The following is a 24,048-nucleotide window of genomic DNA, read 5'->3' as shown; positions in this document are numbered from 1 at the left end:
ACATTTTAAGCAAAGAGACAGGTGTGTGCAAACTCTCGCGCACACAGGTATAATAGGACTCACACATGCAGAAGTGTGCATACAGTCACACATATAGAAGTGTGCATCCACACTCCCACAGGTATATATGAAAGCTTCCGTGCAGCTGTCCTGGTCAGCAAGGACTGTCAGAGCAGCGACACTCAACCTCTCAACGCTTCCCGTGCGGCTTCGGCCATTGCGTTCCTCTTAACAGCCCTCTTAGGTTGTCCAATTCAGGCCCCAAATTCTGACCCCAGCGGCTCACTCAGAGCGCAGCACTTTCCAGACACTCTGGTTCACAGTGGCGGTCATCTTTAATGAGTCCGTAGTTTACACTGAAATTCCTGGCAGAGACTTTCACTGAGACGTGTGTGTTCAGGAAGGGGAGGCGGGTGGGGTTGGGGGATCTGTAAATAAGATCCCGAATGGGTTTTTCTTTTTGGTGGGGGGGAGGGAACTGGTTTACACAAGAATGTGCCTTTAAAATAAAAGTCAACATGAAGAGGGACAAAAGGGGTTGGCGGTCAGGGACAGTGATCAAGTCCGGGTCAAGTAGAGGGATTGAGAAGAGGTCAGAGCTCAGTTTTAGGGCTGGGTTGAAGAGGTCAGGAATCAAATTTCGAGTTGGAATACAGCAGTCAGGGCCCTTTTAGAGCCTGGGTGAAGAGGTTAGGGGTCTTAGTGTTATGGTAAATAGGTCAGGGGTTAGTTGTAGGCTTGGCCGAAAGGTGAGGGGGCTGATTTGGGGTACAGGATAGGGACACTTGTTTAGGGTTAGGTCATTGGGTCAGGGGCTTCAGATAGTGCAAGAGGTCAGGGATCAGGAATGAGTTATGGACAGTAGGATGGAGGTTAAAGGTTAGGATCAGGGTGGGGGATGGAGGCGTGCGTTAGAGTTGAGGTTAGTGTTACGAGTACATAATATGATTGTGGGTTTGGGGGGAGATTTCAAACCTTATACTTGCAAACCAGCACATGACACTCCCTGTGCGAGCACCATGCAACGCACAGACAGGTGTGTGTATATCTCTGTGTAACTGTGTGCGGCAGGATATGTCAGGCACTGTGTGTCTGTCAGGAAGCAGCGACCGGCAAGGCACTCGTGTGTCAGGCAGTGTGTGTCTGGCCCATGTCCGGCAGTTGCGTCTGCGCGCGTCAAGCCGTACGCGCGTGTCAGGCAGTGTGCATCTGCGCACGTCAGACAGTGTGCGCATGTCAAGCAGTGTGCACTTGTCATGCAGTGTGTGTCTGTACGTGTCAGACAGTGTGCGCCTGTCAGGCAGCGTGCGTCAGCGCTCGCGTCAGGCAGTGTGCATCTGCGCACGTCAGACAGTGTGCGCATGTCAGGCAGTGTGCACCTGTCATGCAGTGTGTGTCTGTACGTGTCAGGCAGTGTGCGCCTGTCAGGCAGCGTGCGTCAGCGCTCGCGTCAGGCAGTGTGCATCTGCGCATGTCAGGCAGTGTGCATCAGTGCTCGCGTCAGGCAGTGTGCATCTGCGCGTGTCAGGCAATGTGCGTCAGCGCTCGTGTCAGGCAGTGTGCATCTGCACATGTCAGGCAATGTGCGTCAGCGCTCGTGTCAGGCAGTGTGCATCAGCGTGCGTGTCAGGCAGTGTGCATCTGCGCGCGCGTCAGATTCAGTGTGCACCTGCGCGCGCGTCAGGCAGTGTGCGTGCGTCAGGCAGTGTGAGTGCGCGAGTGTCAAGCCATGTGCGCGTGTCAGGCAGTGTGCATCTGCGCGTGTCAGGCAGTGTGCGTGTCAACGCGCATCAGGCAGTGTGCATGTGCGTGCGTGTCAGGCAGTGTGCGTGTGCGTGCGTGTCAGTCAGTGCGCACGTGTCAGGCAGTGTGCATCTGGCGCGTATCAGGCAGTGTCCGCGTGTCAGGCAGTGTGCGCCTGTCAGGCAGTGTGCGCGTGTCAGGCAGTGCGCGCGTGTTAGGCAGTGTGCATCTGGCGCGTGTCAGGCAGTGTGAATATGGCGCGTCAGGCAGTTTGCGCGTGTCATGCAGTGTGCATCTGGCGCGTGTCAGGCAGTGTGAATATGGCGCGTGTCAGGCAGTGTGTGTCTGCGCGCGTGTCAGGCAGTGTGCGCGTGTCAGGCAGTGTGTGTCTGCGCGCGTGTCAGGCAGTGTGCATCTGGCGCATGTCAGGCAGTGTGCATCTGGCGCATGTCAGGCAGTGTGCATCTGGCGCATGTCAGGCAGTGTGCATCTGGCGCATGTCAGGCAGTGTGAATATGGCGCATGTCAGGCAGTGTGTGCGTGTCATGCAGTGTGCATCTGGCGCGTGTCAGGCAGTGTGAATATGGCGCGTGTCAGGCAGTGTGTGTCTGCGCGCGTGTCAGGCAGTGTGCGCGTGTCAGGCAGTGTGTGTCTGCGCGTGTGTCAGGCAGTGTGCATCTGGCGCATGTCAGGCAGTGTGCATCTGGCGCATGTCAGGCAGTGTGCATCTGCGCGAGTCAGGAAGTGTGCATCTGGCACATGTCAAGCAGTTTGCGTCTGCGCAAGTCAGGCACTGTGCGTGTGCCCTTACACATCCCTGAGGCTATTGCATGCCTCTTGCAGCGAGTGTGCATGTGATGAGGCTTGTAAGCTGGCGCATGGTTCCGATTTTGGGGGTCCTGTAGTTTTCGGGGGCTCCTGCAGATAAACGCGGACCTGGGTTCAAGAGGCAGTGGTGGGAGGCTTGTGAGGCGTCATTTGCGGGAGTGCAGCGTGTCCTGGAATTTGGTGCTCGTGTATCGCACATGGAAACCCTTCTTATTAATCGTGTCGTCAGTATGGAACTTGATAGTAAGAGAGTCACCAGCAGAATAGACCTCCTCAGGAGGCTGTCGGAAAGAGCAAAACCATGGTGTGAGATGAGAGAGAGAGGGCCACAGCGTTACACGAGGAGAGAGAAGGACAACAAGAAGAGGACATCACAGCAGGACACATGGGAAAGAGAGAGGTCCACATTGTGAGGTGAGAGAGAAGTCCACAGGGTGAGACATGTCAAAGGAACAAGGCAACAAGAGGAGGGCCACAGCATGAGAAGTGAGAGAGATTGAGGTCCACAAGGTGAGATAAGACATAAGGGGAAGGAAACACAAGGAGAGACATGAGGGATGGAGGGAAATCACAGGGTGAGATGTGACAGGAGGGGCCACAAGGGTAGACATGAGGTGTAGGGGACAAAAAGCATGATAAGTGAGATAGGCTGCAGAGCAAGACACGGGATGGGTAAGGGGTTGAGATACAGGGTGTGTGCCCCTCAGGCAGGATAAGATGGAACACTAGGCTGGAAAACTCTATAGGGAGGGACACAGAGGTAAGACATGAGACAATGGTTGTAACACATAATTTACTCATGAGATGTTCCATGGGAGTGACTTCCATGGACACGCGTGTACATACCCCTGAACCGCAGTACCTCCCCAGACGGGGAGCTTCCTCATCCGGCCCGTCGTAGAGCTCCATGTAGTCATATCCGCAGTCCGGATCCTCCTCCAACTCGAAACTCTGAAAGACCAGCTCCACTCCGTACCCGGGCTCTGATACCACGTGCCACACGCAGTCCACGGCCGATGGGTGCGTATCATCACCAAATTGAGCATGTGAGTACAGGTCATGTGTGCGAACCTCCGCGTTCAGCATCCCACCGCAAACTGTGATAGGGAGACGCACTTCTATACAACTGGCTACACAACCACACAGCCAGCTACACATCTACACAACTGCACAATCCCAGCTAAACAGCAACCCGACCACACCACTACACAATGAGTTACAAATCCACAGTCCTAGCTACACAACATTCACACAGCCAGCTGCACAAACAAATCAGCAACAAAGCTAGACATCAATACAACCAGCATTCAACTACACAAGTATCTGTGTAGTTGTGTATGTATATGTGATCCCCTGTAGTTGTGCATCATTGTATAGGCCGGGTGATCCATTGTAGTTGTTGAGTAGTGGTGTATCATTATGTATCTGTGTAGATCTGTAGTTTATCATTGTGTAGCAGTTGTGTATCTGTGTAAGTGACTTGACAGCTCCCACAAGAATCTATTTTAGTAGTTGTGTAGTAGCAGTTGTGTAGATGTTATATAGTCGTGTAGGCGTTTTTCTGTATCAGTGTGGCCGACCTGATGACAGTTCCACCAGGAATCCTGTGTAGTAGTTGTGTATCATTGTATAGTTGTGTATCAGCGTGTCACTGACCTGATGAAAACTCCCCCAGGAAACCTCTCTTCTGCACAGAGTTGTCGGACACAAACCTCAGGAACATCTTGTTGGATGGAGCTGTGATGGGATCAGGGATTTTGCTGCCGCAGAAGCGAGTGAGGACAGGAGCCTGAGAGTCACGGCCGGCGTGTACCTCCACGTGATCGTACGCACACTCTTGGTGGGACTCCAGATCCAGCTCTGACATGGTCTGCAATAGAGAGGGAGAGACGGGTGGAAGGGGGTGTAAAAGAAAGAGAGAGGGGGGTAATGTGAAAATATATATATATATATATATATATATATATATATATATATATACTTGCATATATATATATCACACAGTACATATAGGTGATCCAGGTACATATAGACACATATAATAGGATATAATATACTCACCAGTCTGACGCGGTGGCCCGCAGTGGCTGTAATTTGCCACGTGCACACCTTCTTGCTGGGGTATTTGTCAGGCCAGTTGGGGCTGGAGATGGTCCCAGTGCTGCCGGTCACTTTATGGTCACAGCCAGCTGGAAGGAGGAGAGGTCACAGATCAGCAGGGGGAGAACCAACACCAAAGCATTCTGGGAGTCTTGCTATCATGGTGAGGATGGGAGTGGAGGTGGAAAGAGGGAGCGGGGAGACACGCAGAGAGAAATACAAGAGTATTTTTATATAGAGTATCCCAGAATATTGTTACATTAGAGAGTATCCTAGGGAATGGTATTGTTATGGGTCGGAGTATGCTAGAGTATGGTTATAAGAGGTAATCCTAGGCTATTGTTACAGGGAGATTATACTGAATATTGTTACAAGCAGGAGAGTACTGCAGGGCATTGGTAGGGGATCAAACAGTATGGTGGGGAATATATGGGGGCAACATAGTATGGGAGCATACAGAGACAGTGAGCATGGCGGTGAGTATAGTGGGGCACACAAAGCATTGTGGTATGTACTTGAGGGGCACATAATGGGTATAGTGAGTGGTGGGCATAGTCGTGGTACACACTGAGCATGGTGTGTTGGCATAGTAGTGGTGCACAAAAAGCATGGTTGAGGGGTACATTAGTGGCATACAGCATGGTGGTTGTGTCATGGGTGGCGCATACAGAGCATTATAGATGGGCGTACGGGTGGCGCACACGGAATATGGTAGATGGGTATATGGGTGGCGCACACAAAGCATGGTGGATAGGCATATGCTGGCATACAGAGCATGGTGGGTGTGTATGTTTGGGGGGGACAGTGTGTCAAGTGTATGGGTGGGGTACACACAGTATTGAGACATGGGGGGGGACAGAATCGGAGTCTACGGGGGTGGCACACACAGTATGATGGTAAATAGGGCTGGAACACATTGCGGTATACATGGGGTGGCACTATGTCGGAGTATACGAGGGATGACGCACACACACTGTCTGTGTGTATGGGCTATGGCACACACAGTATTGGGGTACACCAGGGGTTGAGTTACCTTCCTTGCAGTCATGCTTGTTCTCATGAAGAGTGTATCCGCTGCGGCACTGACAGGAGTAGCTACCCAGCGTGTTGGTGCACTCATGCTGACATCCCCCATTATCCCGAGTACACTCGTCCTTATCTGAAACACAACAGAGGAATGGGGGGGTGGGGGGAGGGTGGAGGTCAACATGGTGGAGGGGGAGAGGATTGCGAGGATGGGGGGGGAGGCAGCACCTGTCACCTCTGTCCTTAATCACATTGCCCGTCTCCATCTCTCAACGCCCAAGCAAGGGAACACCACCATAACCTGAGAGGGGGTTAAGTCGCCCCATATACAAAGCCGGGGAGGACGGGTCCCTTATTGTTCCCTCATGTTCCTTTCCCCCATATCACTGACACACTCATGCTGCCAATTTAAAAAAAAAATGATAAAAATAGATATTTATTTACTAAAAAAAAAAAAAACAACAACAAATAAAGAAACAAAGAGATGGGGCAGGAATAATCCTCCCCCCCCCCCCCAGTCCCAAAATGTCTCTGAAGAGGGGAGGGGTAAATCCCCCCCTGGGGTGCGTAGTATTCTGGGGCGGGGGGAGGTGGCTGGACAGATAAGGAAGGGGGGGATGCGAATAGGATTCTGAGTGGAAGAGGAAGGTGGGGGGCAGAGGGAAGACAAGTGAGGGATATTTGAGGAGAGGAGGGACAGTGGGGGGCTCTCGTTAAGGGGGGCGGGTCTTTTTCTGAGTCCTGGATCTCATTCGGGAGCGGGTCCTTGGGGGAGCCTGATGATGCTGCTGCTGGCTCACTTCATTCAGCTGCAATAACTTCTGAAGGTGCTTCTTCTCTGTAGTGAGAGAGGGTGGGGAGGGTGGCAGAGGGTGGGGAGGGAGACAGAGGGAGGGGAGGCGTGGGGAGAGAGACAGGGGAAACAGGGAGGAATGGGGGGGGGGAAGATAGAGGGAGGGAAAAGGGAGAAAGAGAATGAAGGAGGCAGAGGGAGGGAAAGAGCAGGGGAGACAGAGGTGGGAGAGAGGGTTGGGGGAAATAGAGGGGGGGGTACAGGGAGAAGGTAGGGAGAAATGGTAACAAGGTAAAAAAGGAGGAGAAAAGAGACCGAGATGGTGGGAGAGGACCCAGAGGGATGATATGAGGGAAAAAAGAGGAGAGAAATACAGTGAAGTGGTAAAAGGAAGGGGTGACGGGAAGGAGAAGGTGGGTAGGAGACAGGGAGAGAAACAGACAGAGAGAGGAGTGAGCGGGGGGTGGGGGGAGCATACCCTCTTCCTTGTGATGATCCAGGATGCAGAGCTTGGAGCCAGAAGCTGGAGAGAGCGTGCAGGGGAAGAGGGGAGGTGGGCATGCAGCCTCCATGCCAAGCACAGCATGCAGCCATTTGGGAGGGGGGAGAAGGGGGAACACCTGGCAAATGATTTACCCTGAGAGCCCTCAGTGCCTTTCCAAGGGGAGATACACTGACATCCAAACCAACAAAGGAGAGTTCCATCCTTGGGTCACAAGTGGCACTCGCAGCCCTGTCACCCCGAGTCATCTGTGTCACACTGCTGTGGGTCTGTGTCACTGTTCCTCCCACTGCAGTATAACACAGACTCCATGGGACACAGGTCCCCTCTGTCTGTGCCACTGTCACCATGATATGGGTCTGTCACAATGTCACCCTGCAGGGGGAGGCACACCCTCCTTTGGTAATGGGTTCCCTCTGTCTTTGCCACTGTGACACAGATCTGTTCTTGTCATCCTGTGGTCAAGGGACAGACTCCATGGGGGGGTAAGACAAACACTTTCCCATTGAAACAAATGGGATGTTCTTGCATGATAAATGTAGTGCAGTGTTTTTGCCCGGGTTTGTGGCCCGGGAGACTTGGGTACATGCACTCTGCAATGCCCTTCCCCTGAATATCCGGCCGGCTCCTTCTCTCTCCACCTTTAGCACCTTTCTTATAACACACCTCTTTAACGAACAATATAGGTAGCTCCGCTGGCTGATACTGTACATCTCATATGCACTGACCTTGGCCCCTTGCCGGCGCACTTACCAGAACGTCCTCCTACTGTCTGTAAGTTCTCCCCACTTACCACTTAGGTTGTAAGCTCTTCGGGCTGGGACTGCTTTACCTATTGTTTTATGTCTGAAGCGCTGATTCCCATTATGCGTTATATTATTATGTCCCGTGTATTACAAAGCGCTATGTACATGGATGGCGCTATATAAATAAAGATATACATACAAATGACCCCCCAGTGTCTTAAAGGTCCCCTCTGTCTGTGTCACAGTGGGGGGAACATACCCTGTGGGTCACAGGTCCCTACTGTCTGTGACACTAATGACTATCACACTAGAACATCATTTTGCATTACAATGGTAGGAGAGGGGGGAGCGGGGGTGGTGACATCACTAAGCAATGCAGTCATGTGACCAAGACTCCAATGTCATCATGCCATGACAAAAGTCACCTTGTTCCCCAAAGGACGTTGGAGGCCACAGCTCAGGGGATGAAACACAGCCTAGCCGTGTGTGCTGGATCCCCTGAGCATGGGGTATGAAGGAGAGGGGGGATAAGCAGCATGCGGGGGGGGGGGGGGGGGGCGGGGGGAAGGTGGGGGCAGCTCACCTGAAAAGAAGTGAGCCCGGAAACCCTTTTTGGACACAGTGTTATCGGACTTGAACTCGATGCGCATGTTGTTGTACTGGGAGGTGATGACGGAGGGAAGATCAGAGCCGCAGAATTTCCCGTGGAGCTTGGAGTCCGATGTCAATCCACTGCGCACCTCCACAAAGTCATACTTACACACCTGAGGGGGTTGGTTGCATAAAAGTGGTGAGAATGTCTGTTCTATAATCGGGGTATGTGGTATAGCAAGGGGGGGTATGTATGGTATATTTAAGGAGTGTTATGTACGGGGGTAAATACGTCGGGTGGTATAAGGGGAGTGTGTGGTATATAAAAGATGGTATGTAAGGGAGGGTATATTAGTGGGGGTGGGTGTGTGCGGGGTCTTAGTGGTATAATTTGTGTGTTTATGGTATGCAAGGGGGAGTTAGTGGTATAAGAGGAAGTTGGTGGTGTAAGAGGTGTGTGACTGTTATATAAGGGGGGGTGTCATATAAAAACGTTTTTTTTAGTTGTATAAGGGTGTGTGGTATATAAGAGGGATGTTATGTAAGGTAGGGTTTATATGGTGGGGGTGTGTGTGTGCTGTATATATAAGGGGGTCTTAGTGGTTGTGATGGTAAGGGGTAACCAGGATCTCAAATAAAGGTTAAGCCCGTTTTGGTTACCCCTGATCCGTGTATAAGAGTCCAAGAGAGTTAGCTCTTGGGCCCAGTAACATTGTATTAGGCCAATGTCTTGTATGCAATAAAAGTATTTTTTGTGTTTTTCCATTTCCGGGCATGGCAGCGAGCAGGGATTGCTAGGATGTGAGTTTCAAGGTTTTTTTGCGGAGGACAGAATGTGCCTAGGAGGTTGGGGTCCGGAGTTGTCGGTTTCCCCATAAATGTACCCGGGAATCATGCCTGATTCTCGGATACATGTAGGCACATTGTCCCGGCAATACCTCCCCTTGAAAATGCAAGCGCGACTCACTACTAGCGTACCCTGCTTCAGCACAGCCCAGAAAGGAAAATGGGGTACAAGGATAAAACCTCTATTTCTGTTGCTGAGGGAATCCCTAGGTTAAGGGGGGTACCCCAGCTAGTGCCCAGGTGACCCACAACCAGTATAGGGTTTGTGGGTACCCCAGCCGTGGGGACTCAGTGTCCACACTGAATCTAAGAGAAAGTGTGTGGGGAATAAGACAGATAGAAATAAAACTACAACATTTTTCGATTTCTGTCCCGTTTCCAAGACTCAGAAGTATAGTAAAATATGCTTTATTACAATGTAATGTGCTTTTTACATTCGGAACCGATGTCCAAACAGGCTGCCCGGGCTAACCCATAGGCACCAGTCTGTCTGTTGGACATCGGAGTTCAAAGCAACCAGATGATGCCCAGAGGTGAGAATAGCATTTGGTCAGCGAGGAAAGGCGGAGTACCAGGACCGGAGATCAATGGCAGTCATCCGGGCTGCCACTTGCTCTGCCAGACATGGTGGAGCCTGTCCCAGCGGGTGGCATTGAGATAGCCAGGGAGAGAGGTGACAAGCTTGCGCATGTCTCTTGGCTATTTCGGATTTCCCGCTGACCCGGCTTTTTTAGCCGGCTTGGCTCTGATTGGTTGCTTGGGAATTTTCCCACGCGATGATTTGCTGCTGAGTTTTGTGAATGAAACTCAGAATAGTATAAAGATCTGTGAGCCAATCAGATTGTAGTTCTCCCGTAGTAAGAGTGCGGGCGGCCTTTTCAAAGTCGCTTCTGCTTGAATAGCAGAGCAACCGGCTTTGATTTCAAGCCTGAAAAGCCTGCCCGCCAGAGTCTAAGGCCTGGGACATAGTACGGTGAGCCTTGCTGAGCTGTGCTGAGCAGATGCACTTACCCCCTGCATCTGTCATCAGCGCGGCTTTAGCAGCCGCTTCCGCATGCGTGCGGAGGCTCAGATATTTTGGAGAGACAGGCAAATTTAAAATTTGCCGCTCAGGGGAGCGGTCACGTGACCGCTCACATCCAATGGGAGCGAGGGACTAGCCCCGCCTCCCGTCACGCCTCCGTTCCGCCTCGCCTCCAAAGCGAGCTCACTGCTTCGCCTGCCAGGACACAAAAAAAGCTCCAGTTTGAGCAGGCGAGGCAGAGCAGGAGCGCGGATCAGCGCGGCCCAAGGCACCATGCCCGAGGCCTTAGTCCTGACTTTTGCGCCCAAGTTCTCAGAAACTATCGTAGCGGACGCAGCTGGGATTTTATGCCGATTTAAGTTCCAGAGGATTTGTAGTAACTCGCGTAGGAGGGACCAAGTTTTCAGAAGAGAACGTACCTGTGGCGTGTGGAACTTTATGCTGATTTGGGTTCCAGGAGATTCCGGACTAAGTTCCGCCCAGGGTAAAACTCGCCCAAAGAGTTCCCTGCACCTAGGAAAGTCTAGTTTTCAACCCCAGTCCCAAAGTAAGTGTGTCTTTTTGTCTGTATTTTGTGTTTCATTGTGTGTAAGCGAATTTATGCGAATAAATTACAATTTATTTAATTACCTTGTTTTGCTCAATGTATGATCCTGGTAAAAAGGTGTAAATAACCTGGTCTCCCCTGACAGTCTATAATTTACTGGTGGCAGTGGTGGGATCCTTGAGCTTTATGCTATAAAATCCTGCTGGGATTTATAGCATAAAGACGAACTCGTACATTGCGAGCTTTCAAAACAAGTAGTGACTTACACACGTTACACAAAGCAGGAAAAGCGCAGGTTATCTCTTGTCACTGTAAGTTTAGTGCCACCAGGCGAATGTGGACAGACGGTCAGGTCGTTATCGGACCTGGGACCATCCCCGAATCGTAACCCGGTGTGAGGGATATGGACTACCGACCGCCGGTTGGGCAAAGACTTTGCTGGAGGTGGATCTCGAACGACATGAAGCGAGCATAGCTTCGCCTGCTGATGCAGTGACAACCATTCCGGCCAGGGTCCAGGAGGATCTTCCAGCCCTGGAGGAAGTGGAGGCGGAGGAGAACAACAGGGAAGCAGAGGATCCAGAGGGTGAGCTTAAACCAGGGAGTGCAGCCGTAGTAGCCCCAATTGCTACCGGTCTCCCTACCACAGGACTTACCTCTCTCCTCGCCGTTTGGGGAGAGTGGGTCACCTTCGAGCAGAGGTTGAAGTTAATTGCTTCTTCTCAAGGTATGCAGCCCCCCAGAGACCCCAGCAGGACCCTTACCAACCTCTCCGATCACAGGTGCCACACTACAGCTTACGCAAATGTGTAGATGGTACGGATGACATTGACGGATTTCTCAAGGTGTTTGAGGATCAGTGTTACTGGTTCCGTGTGCCAGAATGGGACTGGGTATTGTGGTTGTAGCTGCTATTGATGGGGATACCTTTCCAGGGGATACTGTCAGCGGACAGCAACGACTACCATCATGTGAAGGCTTTGTTACTGTGCCAGTATGCCCTCACTCCAGAGGTACACAGTGGCATGTTCAGGTCTGGGGACAAGACCGTCAGGGAAGCTCACATGATATTTGTTTCCCGACATATCCAGCATGGCACTCAGTAGGTGGAAGGATGCAAAGCAACCAAGTACGACAGCTTACTGGGGTAAATGTTCAAGGAGCAGTTTTTACAGCGGTGCCAGGCTGAGGTGAGGGATTGGGTGTTTGATCACAAGCCCATCATTTTGCCAGGATGCAACCAGCCTGGTTGATGACTATGTCACCAGCTGTGCCCTGTCGGGCAGGAAAGTGTCTGCCCAGAATGGAGCCACTCCGGCATGGGCACACAAGGGCACGGAGTCCCACAACGGTGCTCCACACTGGAAGCCGAAAGCAGCTGCAGAGGGGAGTCCACCCAAGTCTGCAGAATTCAGGCACAAGAAGCCGTGCTACCAATGCAATCGAACAGGGCCCATCAGGCCAGATTGTCTGGAGCGGCACCGTTCCAGCAAAGCCCCTCAGGGGTAACGCACTCCAGCTGCGAGGCCAGTCACTGCCGTGAGACTAGCACACACAGAGGAGCAACATGCAGCCATCCAGCACATCCAGCAGTGAACCCAGACGGAGAGTTCTACCCCTTCAGCAAGTGGCACAGCAGAAGCAGCAGACGGGCATCAGGTTGCAACTGTCAGGTTGTCCAATAATGTGAGGAGGAAGCATTTGCAGCCAGTGATCATCGGACCTCGCCAGGCAGCCGGCCTGCTCGACTCCGGAGCCACTGTTACTCTGGTGAGACCTGATATGGTCAATCCAGAGAATCTGCTCCCAGGAACAGGGATTCAGGTCACCATGCCAGACGGGGGACCCAGGTCAATCCAGGTCACCCGGGTGTTCCGGGCGCTGGTCGATGTATGAGAGATGTGGGTGTCTTGCCTGGGTTGGATACTGATGTGCTACCAGTAAGGACCTGGGGCACCTCATCTGCTCATTTGCGGAGGAAGCTGCTCCGGTTGCAGCCATCAACAGGAGCAAGAGCAGGGCACTTGCCCAGGCAGGGGAGCCTTTGGTACCCCTGCCCACTGAGGATCTCGCCGTACCCCTGCATTTGGGACCAACAGCTCCAGAGGTCCCTGCGGAGACCAGGCAGGTAAGCCAAACAGAGTTGATGTAATGACTCTCCTTCCAACTTACATGTTTCCCCATCACCCGACTTAGTGACTGAGGGAGTGAGTCCGGAGCTGGAGGCACAGTTCAGAGCGGCAGTGCGGTCTGATCCTGACTTAGAGGGCATGAGACTCCGGGCGTCCGAGTCTGCCTCTGAGAGTGGGTCGTACCAGTATCTTTGGCACCACGAGCTCTTGTATAGGGAGCAAGACCCTAGCACTCGGGACAGTGTATGGACAGGTAGAAGACATTTAGTGGTACACAGGGAGTATAGGCAGCAGTTACTGCAGGTAGCCCACTCCATTCCACTAGCTGGGCATCAGGGGGTCACTCGCACTAGAGCCGGGCTATTGCAGCATTTCTACTGGGCGAGGGCATCCAGGTCAGTGGCAGACTTTTGCCGGTCCTGTGATGCCTGCCAGCGAGTAGGTAAGGCGGGTGGGTGATCGTGTGAAGGCTCCCCTGAACCCACTACCGGTAATTGGGGAACCCTTTCAGAGAGTAGCTATGGACATAGTGGGACCTCTAAAGATCCTTAGCTGGGCCAGCAAGCACTACATCCTCACGGTGGTTGATTTGGCCACCCTGTACCCTGAGGCTGTAGCCCTTGCCACCATTGAGGCTAGAACAGTGGCTAAGGCATTGTTAGTGATTTTCTCTAGAGTAGGATTTCCTAGTGAGATTCTAACTGAACAAGGGTCGCAATTCGTGTCTGAATTGCTTTACTGTCTCTGAGACTCGTACAGGGTGAAGCACCAGCGCACAACCCATTACCACCCCCAGACCAACGGACTATGTGAGCGGTTCAATGGTACCCTGAAGCAGATGCTTCGGGCATTTATAGAGGCTTAAGGGAAAGGCTGGGAGACTCATCTGCAGCATTTGCTTTTTGCATACCATGCGGTACCGCAAGAGTCCACTGGCTTCTCACCCTTCGAGCTTCTATATGGCTGCAGGGTCCAGGGAGCGTTTGACCTATTCCATGATAGATGGGAAGGGGAGACCACTGCTACTGAAACTTCTGTGCTTCAGTATGTAGTGGATCTCGGGGACCGGTTAGAAATGCTCATGGGGTTAGCACAGGCTAACCTCAGGAAGGCTCAGACCAAGCAGAAAACTTGGTATGACCAACATGCCCATAGCAGAGAGTTCATCCCTGGGCAGCAAGTGCTTGTTCTGAAGCCCACACAGCAGAACAAACTGATGGCTGCCTGGGCTGGGCCGTATACGGTACTCTGGCGGATGAACGAGTGCAACTATGTTGTACAGTTAGATGTAGAGACAGGGAGACATAGGACATAGCTATCACTGATGCCACATATTGATATGGTATCTGTAGCCCACCGGTGGGGGACCCGGCGAGCCAAGCTCTGCTGTCGGGAAAAGCTTCCTAGGGGAAGTTAGGCAAGGGGGCACAGTGGAGCAGGTAGAGATAGGGTCTCAGCTCAGTGCACCCCAGCGGGTGCAAAAACGAGCTATGCTAGAACAGCATAGGGTCCCGTTCACGGATAAGCCGGGCAGGACACATCTCTGATCACCCAGTCCACACCGGGGATCAGAGTCCTCTGCATAAGCATGCCTATCGGGTATCAGCAGAGGTGAAGGGGAGTATAGAGAGGGAGGTAGAAGAGATGCTCGCCCTAGGGGTAATTGTCTTGAGTTACAAGGGGGGTGTTGCAGGGTAAATGCAACAACACGTGGGTTTCTTAGAATGGGCTTGTTTATTCAGCCTCAAAATATTGCATACAAAAATCACACAGCTTCTTTTCAGCATATGCAGACAAACAGAAAATAAGTCCTGAGCAGGGCTTTGCCCTTTTCCCCACAAGGGCTGTTTAAAGTCCAGAGTAGCAATAAGCAACGATAGATCATAGGAAAAGACAGACCTTGTGGCAAGCATTTTTCCTCCAGCATTCCAGTCTCTCACTGGTTTAGACAGCCCTGCATGTGTGTGCAGGCTGGGTTTTTAAAGCCCCTTAACGAGGCAGCTTGGACCTGACCAATTAACCAAACCTTTTCCCAGCTGAAATCTAACCTGGTCACTGCTGCACTGCAGACCTAAACATAGGTCTGCCAGGCATAGGACTGGTGTCTTATATTCACCCGGTTAAGGGGATTTTGCGGAGGAACCGCTGCCTGAATGTGCCTAGGAGGTTGGGGTCCGGAGTTGTCGTTTCCCCCATAAATGTACCCAGGAATCATACCTGATTCCCGGATACATGTAGGCACATTGTCCCGGCAATACCTCCCCTTGAAAACGCAAACGCGACTCACCCCTAGGGTACCCTGCTTCAGCACAGCCCTAAAAGGAGAATGGGGCACAGGGATCAAACCTCTATTCCAGTAGCTGAGGGAATCCCTAGGTTAAAGGGGGTATTCCAGCTAGTGCCCAGGTGACCCACACCTGGGGTTTGTATAGGGTTTGTGGGTTTCCCAACTGTATATAAGGTTGGGGTGGACTCTTAGAGTCCAGACTGACTAAGAGAAAGTGTGTGGGGAATAAGGCAGATAGAAATAACACTACAACATTTTTCCCTTTCTGTCCCCAAGACTCAGAAGTATAGTAAAATATGCTTTATTAAAATGTAATGTGTTTTTTTACATTCGGAACCGATATCCAAACAGGCTAACCCAGAGGCGCCATTAAGTCTGCTGGACATCGGAGTTCAAAGCAATCAGAGAATGCCCAGAGGTGAGAATAGCATTTGGCCAGCGGGGGAAGGCGGAGTACCAGGTCCGGAGATCAATGTCAGTCCTCTGCCAGACCTGGTGGAGCCTGTCCCAGCGGGTGGCATTGAGATAGCCAGGGAGAAAGGTGGCAGGCTTGCGTATGTCCCTTGGCTATTTCAGATTTCCCGCTGACCTGGCTTTTCTAGCCGGCTTGTCTCTGATTGGTTACTTAGGAATTTTCCCACGCGTTGATTGGCTACTGAGTTTTGTGAATGAAACTCAGAATATTATAAGAATCTGTGAGCCAATCAGATTGTAGTTCTCCAGTAGTAAGAGCGCAGGCTGGCTTTTCAGAGTTGCTTCTGCGCGAATAGCAGAGCAACCGGCTTCGATTACAAACCTGAAAAGCCTGCCAGCCAGAGACTAAGTCCTGACTTTTATGCCCAAGTTCTCAGAAACGATCATAGAGGTCGAGGCTGGGATGTTATGCCGATTTGAGTTCCAGGAGATTTGGACTAACTCACGGTCAGGAGGGACCAAGTTCTGGTGGCGTGTGGAACTTTATGCCGATTTCGGTTCCTGGAGATTCCGGGCTAAGTCCCGGTCAGGGTAAAACTCTCCCATAGAGTTCCCTGCACCTAGGAAAGTCTCGTTTTCAACCCCAGCCCCAAAGTAAGTGTGACTTTTTGTCTGTATTTTGTATATCATTGTCTGTAAGCGAATTTATACCGAATAAATTACTATTTATTTCATTACCTTGTTTTGCTCAATGTATGATCCCGGTAAAAAGGTGTAAATAACCTGGTCTCCCCTGACAGTGGTATAAATGGTGTGTGGTATGTGGGGTGGGGAGTTAGTGGTATAAGAGGGGTGTGTCTGTTATATAAGAGGGGGTGTCATATAAAAGGGTGGTGTTAGTGGAATAAGGGTGTGTGTGTGTGTGTGTGTGTGTGGTACTCTGCACTCACGTCGTTGCCCTCAGTCTCAAACTGATCGAATCTCAGAGAGATGCGATACTGAGTGGGGGCCACCAGTTGCCAGACACAGTTCTTGTTGGGGGGATATTCCTTGGGCCATCCCGGGCTGGTAATGGAGCCGTTCAACTTGGTCAGGAAACCCCCACAAGCCGCTGAAAAATGAAGCACTGCTGGGGGAGGAGGTTCACAGCACTGCTGGGGGAGGAGGTTCACAGCACTGCTAGGGGTGGGGAGGTTCACAGCACTGCTGGGGGAGGAGGTTCACAGCACTGCTAGGGGAGGGGAGGGGCAGCTCGAGCGGTTAATAGAGCCACACTCTGTGTAGGTCTCCAGTAGGGGAGGGGTTAATGACGCAACGCTCTTTAGGTTCTCACCTTCACACGTCCTCTTGTCCGGTCCCAGCTCGTACCCCGGGTCACACGCGCACTTGTAGCTGCCCAGAGTGTTCACACAGCGCTGCTCACAGCCGCCATTATTAGGGCGGGAACACTCATCTACCTCTGAGAGAGAGGGGGGGGGGGATAGATCAAGAGAGCGTGAGGGGGGAGAGAGAAGGAGGGCCATAGAGAAAGGGGGGCAAAGAGAGAGAGGGAGCGCAAGAGGGGTGGGCAGAGAGAGTGAGAGGGGGAAGGGAGAGAGAGAGGGTGGAGAGAGAGAGGGTGGAAAGAGAGAGAGTGAATAAGAGAGAGACATTGTGCGGGAACGTTTTGAACAACTTTAAAACGGTGAGTGAGAATATTTTGCTAACCCCTGAAGTGGTGGGGTGATTTGCTAACCTTTGAAGTAGTTGAGAGAGAATCCAGCCTTGTTGATGGAGCCGTCGGACACAAACTTAATCCACAGTTGATTGGACGAGCTCTTGATGTCATCTGGTTTGTCGTAACCACAGAAGCGTCCAATCAGAGGGCTAGATTCTGTGGTGCCATCCCGGATCTCCAGGTAATCGTATGCACAGCTGTCATGGCGCTCGATCTGCATGAAAGGGGACGGACGGTCAGCACCACACTGCAGAGCGTCGCGCAATGATCTAATACAGCCCTGCAGAGCGTCGCGCAATGATCTAATACAGCCCTGCAGAGCGTTGTGCCACTATCCAATACAGCCCTGCAGAGCGTCGCGCCACTATCCAATACAGCCCTGCAGAGCGTCGCGCAACGATCTAATACAGCCCTGCAGAGCGTTGTGCCACTATCCAATACAGCCCTGCAGAGCGTCACACCACTATCCAATACAGCCCTGCAGAGCGTCACACCACTATCCAATACAGCCCTGCAGAGCATCGTGTCACTATCCAATACAGTCCTGCAGAGCATCGTGTCACTATCCAATACAGCCCTGCAGAGCATTATACCACTATCCAATACAGTCCTGCAGAGCACTATACCACTATCCAATACAGTCCTGCAGAGCATTATACCACTATCCAATACAGTCCTGCAGAGCACTATACCACTATCCAATACAGCCCTGCAGAGCATTATACCACTATCCAATACAGTCCTGCAGAGCATCGTGTCACTATCCAATACAGCCCTGCAGAGCATTATACCACTATCCAATACAGTCCTGCAGAGCACTATACCACTATCCAATACAGTCCTGCAGAGCATTATACCACTATCCAATACAGTCCTGCAGAGCACTATACCACTATCCAATACAGTCCTGCAGAGCACTATACCACTATGCAATACAGTCCTGCAGAGCACTATACCACTATCCAATACAGCCCTGCAGAGCATTATACCACTATCCAATACAGTCCTGCAGAGCACTATACCACTATCCAATACAGCCCTGCAGAGCATTATACCACTATCCAATACAGTCCTGCAGAGCACTATACCACTATCCAATACAGTCCTGCAGAGCATTGTACCACTATCCAATACAGTCCTGCAGAGCACTATACCTCTATCCAATACAGTCCTGCAGAGCACTATACCACTATCCAATACAGCCCTGCAGAGCATTATACCACTATCCAATACAGTCCTGCAGAGCACTATACCACTATCCAATACAGCCCTGCAGAGCATTATACCACTATCCAATACAGTCCTGCAGAGCACTATACCACTATCCAATACAGTCCTGCAGAGCATTGTACCACTATCCAATACAGTCCTGCAGAGCACTATACCACTATGCAATACAGTCCTGCAGAGCACTATACCACTATGCAATACAGCCCTGCAGAGCACTATACCACTATCCAATACAGTCCTGCAGAGCATTGTACCACTATCCAATACAGTCCTGCAGAGCACTATACCTCTATCCAATACAGTCCTGCAGAGCACTATACCACTATGCAATACAGTCCTGCAGAGCACTATACCACTATCCAATACAGTCCTGCAGAGCACTATACCACTATCCAATACAGTCCTGCAGAGCACTATACCACTATCCAATACAGCCCTGCAGAGCACTATACCACTATCCAATACAGCCCTGCAGAGCACTATACCACTATCCAATACAGCCCTGCAGAGCATTATACCACTATCCAATACAGTCCTGCAGAGCACTATACCACTATCCAATACAGCCCTGCAGAGCATTATACCACTATCCAATACAGCCCTGCAGAGCACTATACCACTATCCAATACAGTCCTGCAGAGCACTATACCACTATGCAATACAGCCCTGCAGAGCACTATACCACTATGCAATACAGTCCTGCAGAGCACTATACCACTATGCAATACAGCCCTGCAGAGCACTATACCACTATCCAATACAGTCCTGCAGAGCATTGTACCACTATCCAATACAGTCCTGCAGAGCACTATACCTCTATCCAATACAGTCCTGCAGAGCACTATACCACTATGCAATACAGTCCTGCAGAGCACTATACCACTATCCAATACAGTCCTGCAGAGCACTATACCACTATCCAATACAGTCCTGCAGAGCACTATACCACTATCCAATACAGCCCTGCAGAGCACTATACCACTATCCAATACAGTCCTGCAGAGCACTATACCACTATCCAATACAGCCCTGCAGAGCACTATACCACTATCCAATACAGCCCTGCAGAGCACTATACCACTATCCAATACAGCCCTGCAGAGCATTACACCACTATCCAATACAGCCCTGCAGAGCATTATACCACTATCCAATACAGTCCTGCAGAGCACTATACCACTATCCAATACAGTCCTGCAGAGCACTATACCACTATCCAATACAGCCCTGCAGAGCACTATATCACTATGCAATACAGCCCTGCAGAGCACTATACCACTATCCAATACAGTCCTGCAGAGCACTATACCACTATGCAATACAGCCCTGCAGAGCACTATACCACTATGCAATACAGTCCTGCAGAGCACTATACCTCTATCCAATACAGTCCTGCAGAGCACTATACCACTATGCAATACAGTCCTGCAGAGCACTATACCACTATCCAATACAGTCCTGCAGAGCACTATACCACTATCCAATACAGTCCTGCAGAGCACTATACCACTATCCAATACAGCCCTGCAGAGCACTATACCACTATCCAATACAGTCCTGCAGAGCACTATACCACTATCCAATACAGCCCTGCAGAGCACTATACCACTATCCAATACAGCCCTGCAGAGCACTATATCACTATGCAATACAGCCCTGCAGAGCATTATACCACTATCCAATACAGTCCTGCAGAGCACTATATCACTATCCAATACAGCCCTGCAGAGCACTATACCACTATCCAATACAGTCCTGCAGAGCACTATACCACTATCCAATACAGCCCTGCAGAGCACTATACCACTATCCAATACAGTCCTGCAGAGCACTATACCACTATCCAATACAGCCCTGCAGAGCACTATATCACTATGCAATACAGCCCCGCAGAGCATTACACCACTATCCAATACAGCCCTGCAGAGCATTATACCACTATCCAATACAGTCCTGCAGAGCACTATACCACTATCCAATACAGTCCTGCAGAGCACTATACCACTATCCAATACAGTCCTGCAGAGCACTATACCACTATCCAATACAGTCCTGCAGAGCACTATACCACTATCCAATACAGTCCTGCAGAGCACTATACCACTATCCAATACAGTCCTGCAGAGCACTATACCACTATCCAATACAGTCCTGCAGAGCACTATACCACTATCCAATACAGTCCTGCAGAGCACTATACCACTATCCAATACAGCCCTGCAGAGCACTATACCACTATCCAATACAGTCCTGCAGAGCACTATACCACTATCCAATACAGCCCTGCAGAGCACTATACCACTATCCAATACAGTCCTGCAGAGCACTATACCACTATCCAATACAGCCCTGCAGAGCACTATATCACTATGCAATACAGCCCTGCAGAGCATTATACCACTATCCAATACAGTCCTGCAGAGCACTATATCACTATCCAATACAGCCCTGCAGAGCACTATACCACTATCCAATACAGTCCTGCAGAGCACTATACCACTATCCAATACAGCCCTGCAGAGCACTATACCACTATCCAATACAGTCCTGCAGAGCACTATACCACTATCCAATACAGCCCTGCAGAGCACTATATCACTATGCAATACAGCCCTGCAGAGCACTATACCACTATGCAATACAGCCCTGCAGAGCACTATACCACTATCCAATACAGTCCTGCAGAGCACTATATCACTATGCAATACAGCCCTGCAGAGCATTATACCACTATCCAATACAGTCCTGCAGAGCACTATATCACTATCCAATACAGCCCTGCAGAGCACTATACCACTATCCAATACAGTCCTGCAGAGCACTATACCACTATCCAATACAGTCCTGCAGAGCACTATACCACTATCCAATACAGCCCTGCAGAGCACGATACCACTATCCAATACAGCCCTGCAGAGCACTATACCACTATCCAATACAGCCCTGCAGAGCACTATACCACTATCCAATACAGCCCTGCAGAGCACTATACCACTATCCAATACAGCCCTGCAGAGCACTATACCACTATCCAATACAGCCCTGCAGAGCACTATACCACTATCCAATACAGCCCTGCAGAGCACTATACCACTATCCAATACAGCCCTGCAGAGCACGATACCACTATCCAATACAGCCCTGCAGAGCACTATACCACTATCCAATACAGTCCTGCAGAGCACTATACCACTATCCAATACAGTCCTGCAGAGCACTATACCACTATCCAATACAGTCCTGCAGAGCACTATACCACTATGCAATACAGCCCTGCAGAGCACTATACCACTATCCAATACAGTCCTGCAGAGCACTATATCACTATGCAATACAGCCCTGCAGAGCATTATACCACTATCCAATACAGTCCTGCAGAGCACTATATCACTATCCAATACAGCCCTGCAGAGCACTATACCACTATCCAATACAGTCCTGCAGAGCACTATACCACTATCCAATACAGTCCTGCAGAGCACTATACCACTATCCAATACAGTCCTGCAGAGCACTATACCACTATCCAATACAGTCCTGCAGAGCACTATACCACTATCCAATACAGTCCTGCAGAGCACTATACCACTATCCAATACAGTCCTGCAGAGCACTATACCACTATCCAATACAGCCCTGCAGAGCACTATACCACTATCCAATACAGCCCTGCAGAGCACTATACCACTATCCAATACAGCCCTGCAGAGCACGATACCACTATCCAATACAGCCCTGCAGAGCACTATACCACTATCCAATACAGCCCTGCAGAGCACTATACCACTATCCAATACAGCCCTGCAGAGCACGATACCACTATCCAATACAGCCCTGCAGAGCACTATACCACTATCCAATACAGCCCTGCAGAGCACTATACCACTATCCAATACAGCCCTGCAGAGCACTATATCACTATGCAATACAGCCCTGCAGAGCACTATACCACTATCCAATACAGTCCTGCAGAGCACTATACCACTATGCAATACAGCCCTGCAGAGCACTATACCACTATGCAATACAGTCCTGCAGAGCACTATACCTCTATCCAATACAGTCCTGCAGAGCACTATACCACTATGCAATACAGTCCTGCAGAGCACTATACCACTATCCAATACAGTCCTGCAGAGCACTATACCACTATCCAATACAGTCCTGCAGAGCACTATACCACTATCCAATACAGCCCTGCAGAGCACTATACCACTATCCAATACAGTCCTGCAGAGCACTATACCACTATCCAATACAGCCCTGCAGAGCACTATACCACTATCCAATACAGCCCTGCAGAGCACTATACCACTATCCAATACAGCCCTGCAGAGCATTACACCACTATCCAATACAGCCCTGCAGAGCATTATACCACTATCCAATACAGTCCTGCAGAGCACTATACCACTATCCAATACAGTCCTGCAGAGCACTATACCACTATCCAATACAGCCCTGCAGAGCACTATATCACTATGCAATACAGCCCTGCAGAGCACTATACCACTATCCAATACAGTCCTGCAGAGCACTATACCACTATGCAATACAGCCCTGCAGAGCACTATACCACTATGCAATACAGTCCTGCAGAGCACTATACCTCTATCCAATACAGTCCTGCAGAGCACTATACCACTATGCAATACAGTCCTGCAGAGCACTATACCACTATCCAATACAGTCCTGCAGAGCACTATACCACTATCCAATACAGTCCTGCAGAGCACTATACCACTATCCAATACAGCCCTGCAGAGCACTATACCACTATCCAATACAGTCCTGCAGAGCACTATACCACTATCCAATACAGCCCTGCAGAGCACTATACCACTATCCAATACAGCCCTGCAGAGCACTATATCACTATGCAATACAGCCCTGCAGAGCATTATACCACTATCCAATACAGTCCTGCAGAGCACTATATCACTATCCAATACAGCCCTGCAGAGCACTATACCACTATCCAATACAGTCCTGCAGAGCACTATACCACTATCCAATACAGCCCTGCAGAGCACTATACCACTATCCAATACAGTCCTGCAGAGCACTATACCACTATCCAATACAGCCCTGCAGAGCACTATATCACTATGCAATACAGCCCCGCAGAGCATTACACCACTATCCAATACAGCCCTGCAGAGCATTATACCACTATCCAATACAGTCCTGCAGAGCACTATACCACTATCCAATACAGTCCTGCAGAGCACTATACCACTATCCAATACAGTCCTGCAGAGCACTATACCACTATCCAATACAGTCCTGCAGAGCACTATACCACTATCCAATACAGTCCTGCAGAGCACTATACCACTATCCAATACAGTCCTGCAGAGCACTATACCACTATCCAATACAGTCCTGCAGAGCACTATACCACTATCCAATACAGTCCTGCAGAGCACTATACCACTATCCAATACAGCCCTGCAGAGCACTATACCACTATCCAATACAGTCCTGCAGAGCACTATACCACTATCCAATACAGCCCTGC

At 50.5% G+C, this 24,048-nt stretch overlaps 1 protein-coding gene across 2 annotated transcripts in view; it reads right to left on the bottom strand.

The window, feature by feature from the left end:
• Positions 1-316: 316 nt before the first annotated feature.
• BMP1 (bone morphogenetic protein 1) overlaps positions 317-24,048 on the bottom strand; it is a 113,530-nt gene continuing 89,798 nt past the window's right edge. The window contains exons 12-21 of one of the 2 annotated variants that reach the window (XR_012801790.1): positions 17,315-17,510; positions 16,913-17,038; positions 16,530-16,690; positions 8,322-8,502; positions 5,705-5,830; positions 4,633-4,760; positions 4,228-4,441; positions 3,418-3,668; positions 1,380-2,852; positions 317-1,209 (exon numbers count right to left, since the gene is read on the bottom strand). Coding sequence is in view for 1 of the 2 variants with exons in the window: in XM_075601453.1 (XP_075457568.1) it covers positions 2,718-2,852; positions 3,418-3,668; positions 4,228-4,441; positions 4,633-4,760; positions 5,705-5,830; positions 8,322-8,502; positions 16,530-16,690; positions 16,913-17,038; positions 17,315-17,510 (1,518 nt within the window). In the remaining variant the exon portion in view is untranslated. Of the gene's footprint in view, positions 2,853-3,417; positions 3,669-4,227; positions 4,442-4,632; positions 4,761-5,704; positions 5,831-8,321; positions 8,503-16,529; positions 16,691-16,912; positions 17,039-17,314; positions 17,511-24,048 lie in introns of both variants that reach the window. The other variant, XM_075601453.1, reaches the window with a different exon arrangement.

Source organism: Ascaphus truei, chromosome 5, assembly GCF_040206685.1.
Source record: "Ascaphus truei isolate aAscTru1 chromosome 5, aAscTru1.hap1, whole genome shotgun sequence".
Taxonomy (NCBI): Eukaryota; Metazoa; Chordata; class Amphibia; order Anura; family Ascaphidae; genus Ascaphus; species Ascaphus truei.
The sequence above is the reverse complement of the archived record's forward strand: the minus strand, read 5'-3'. Positions and strand labels throughout refer to the sequence as shown.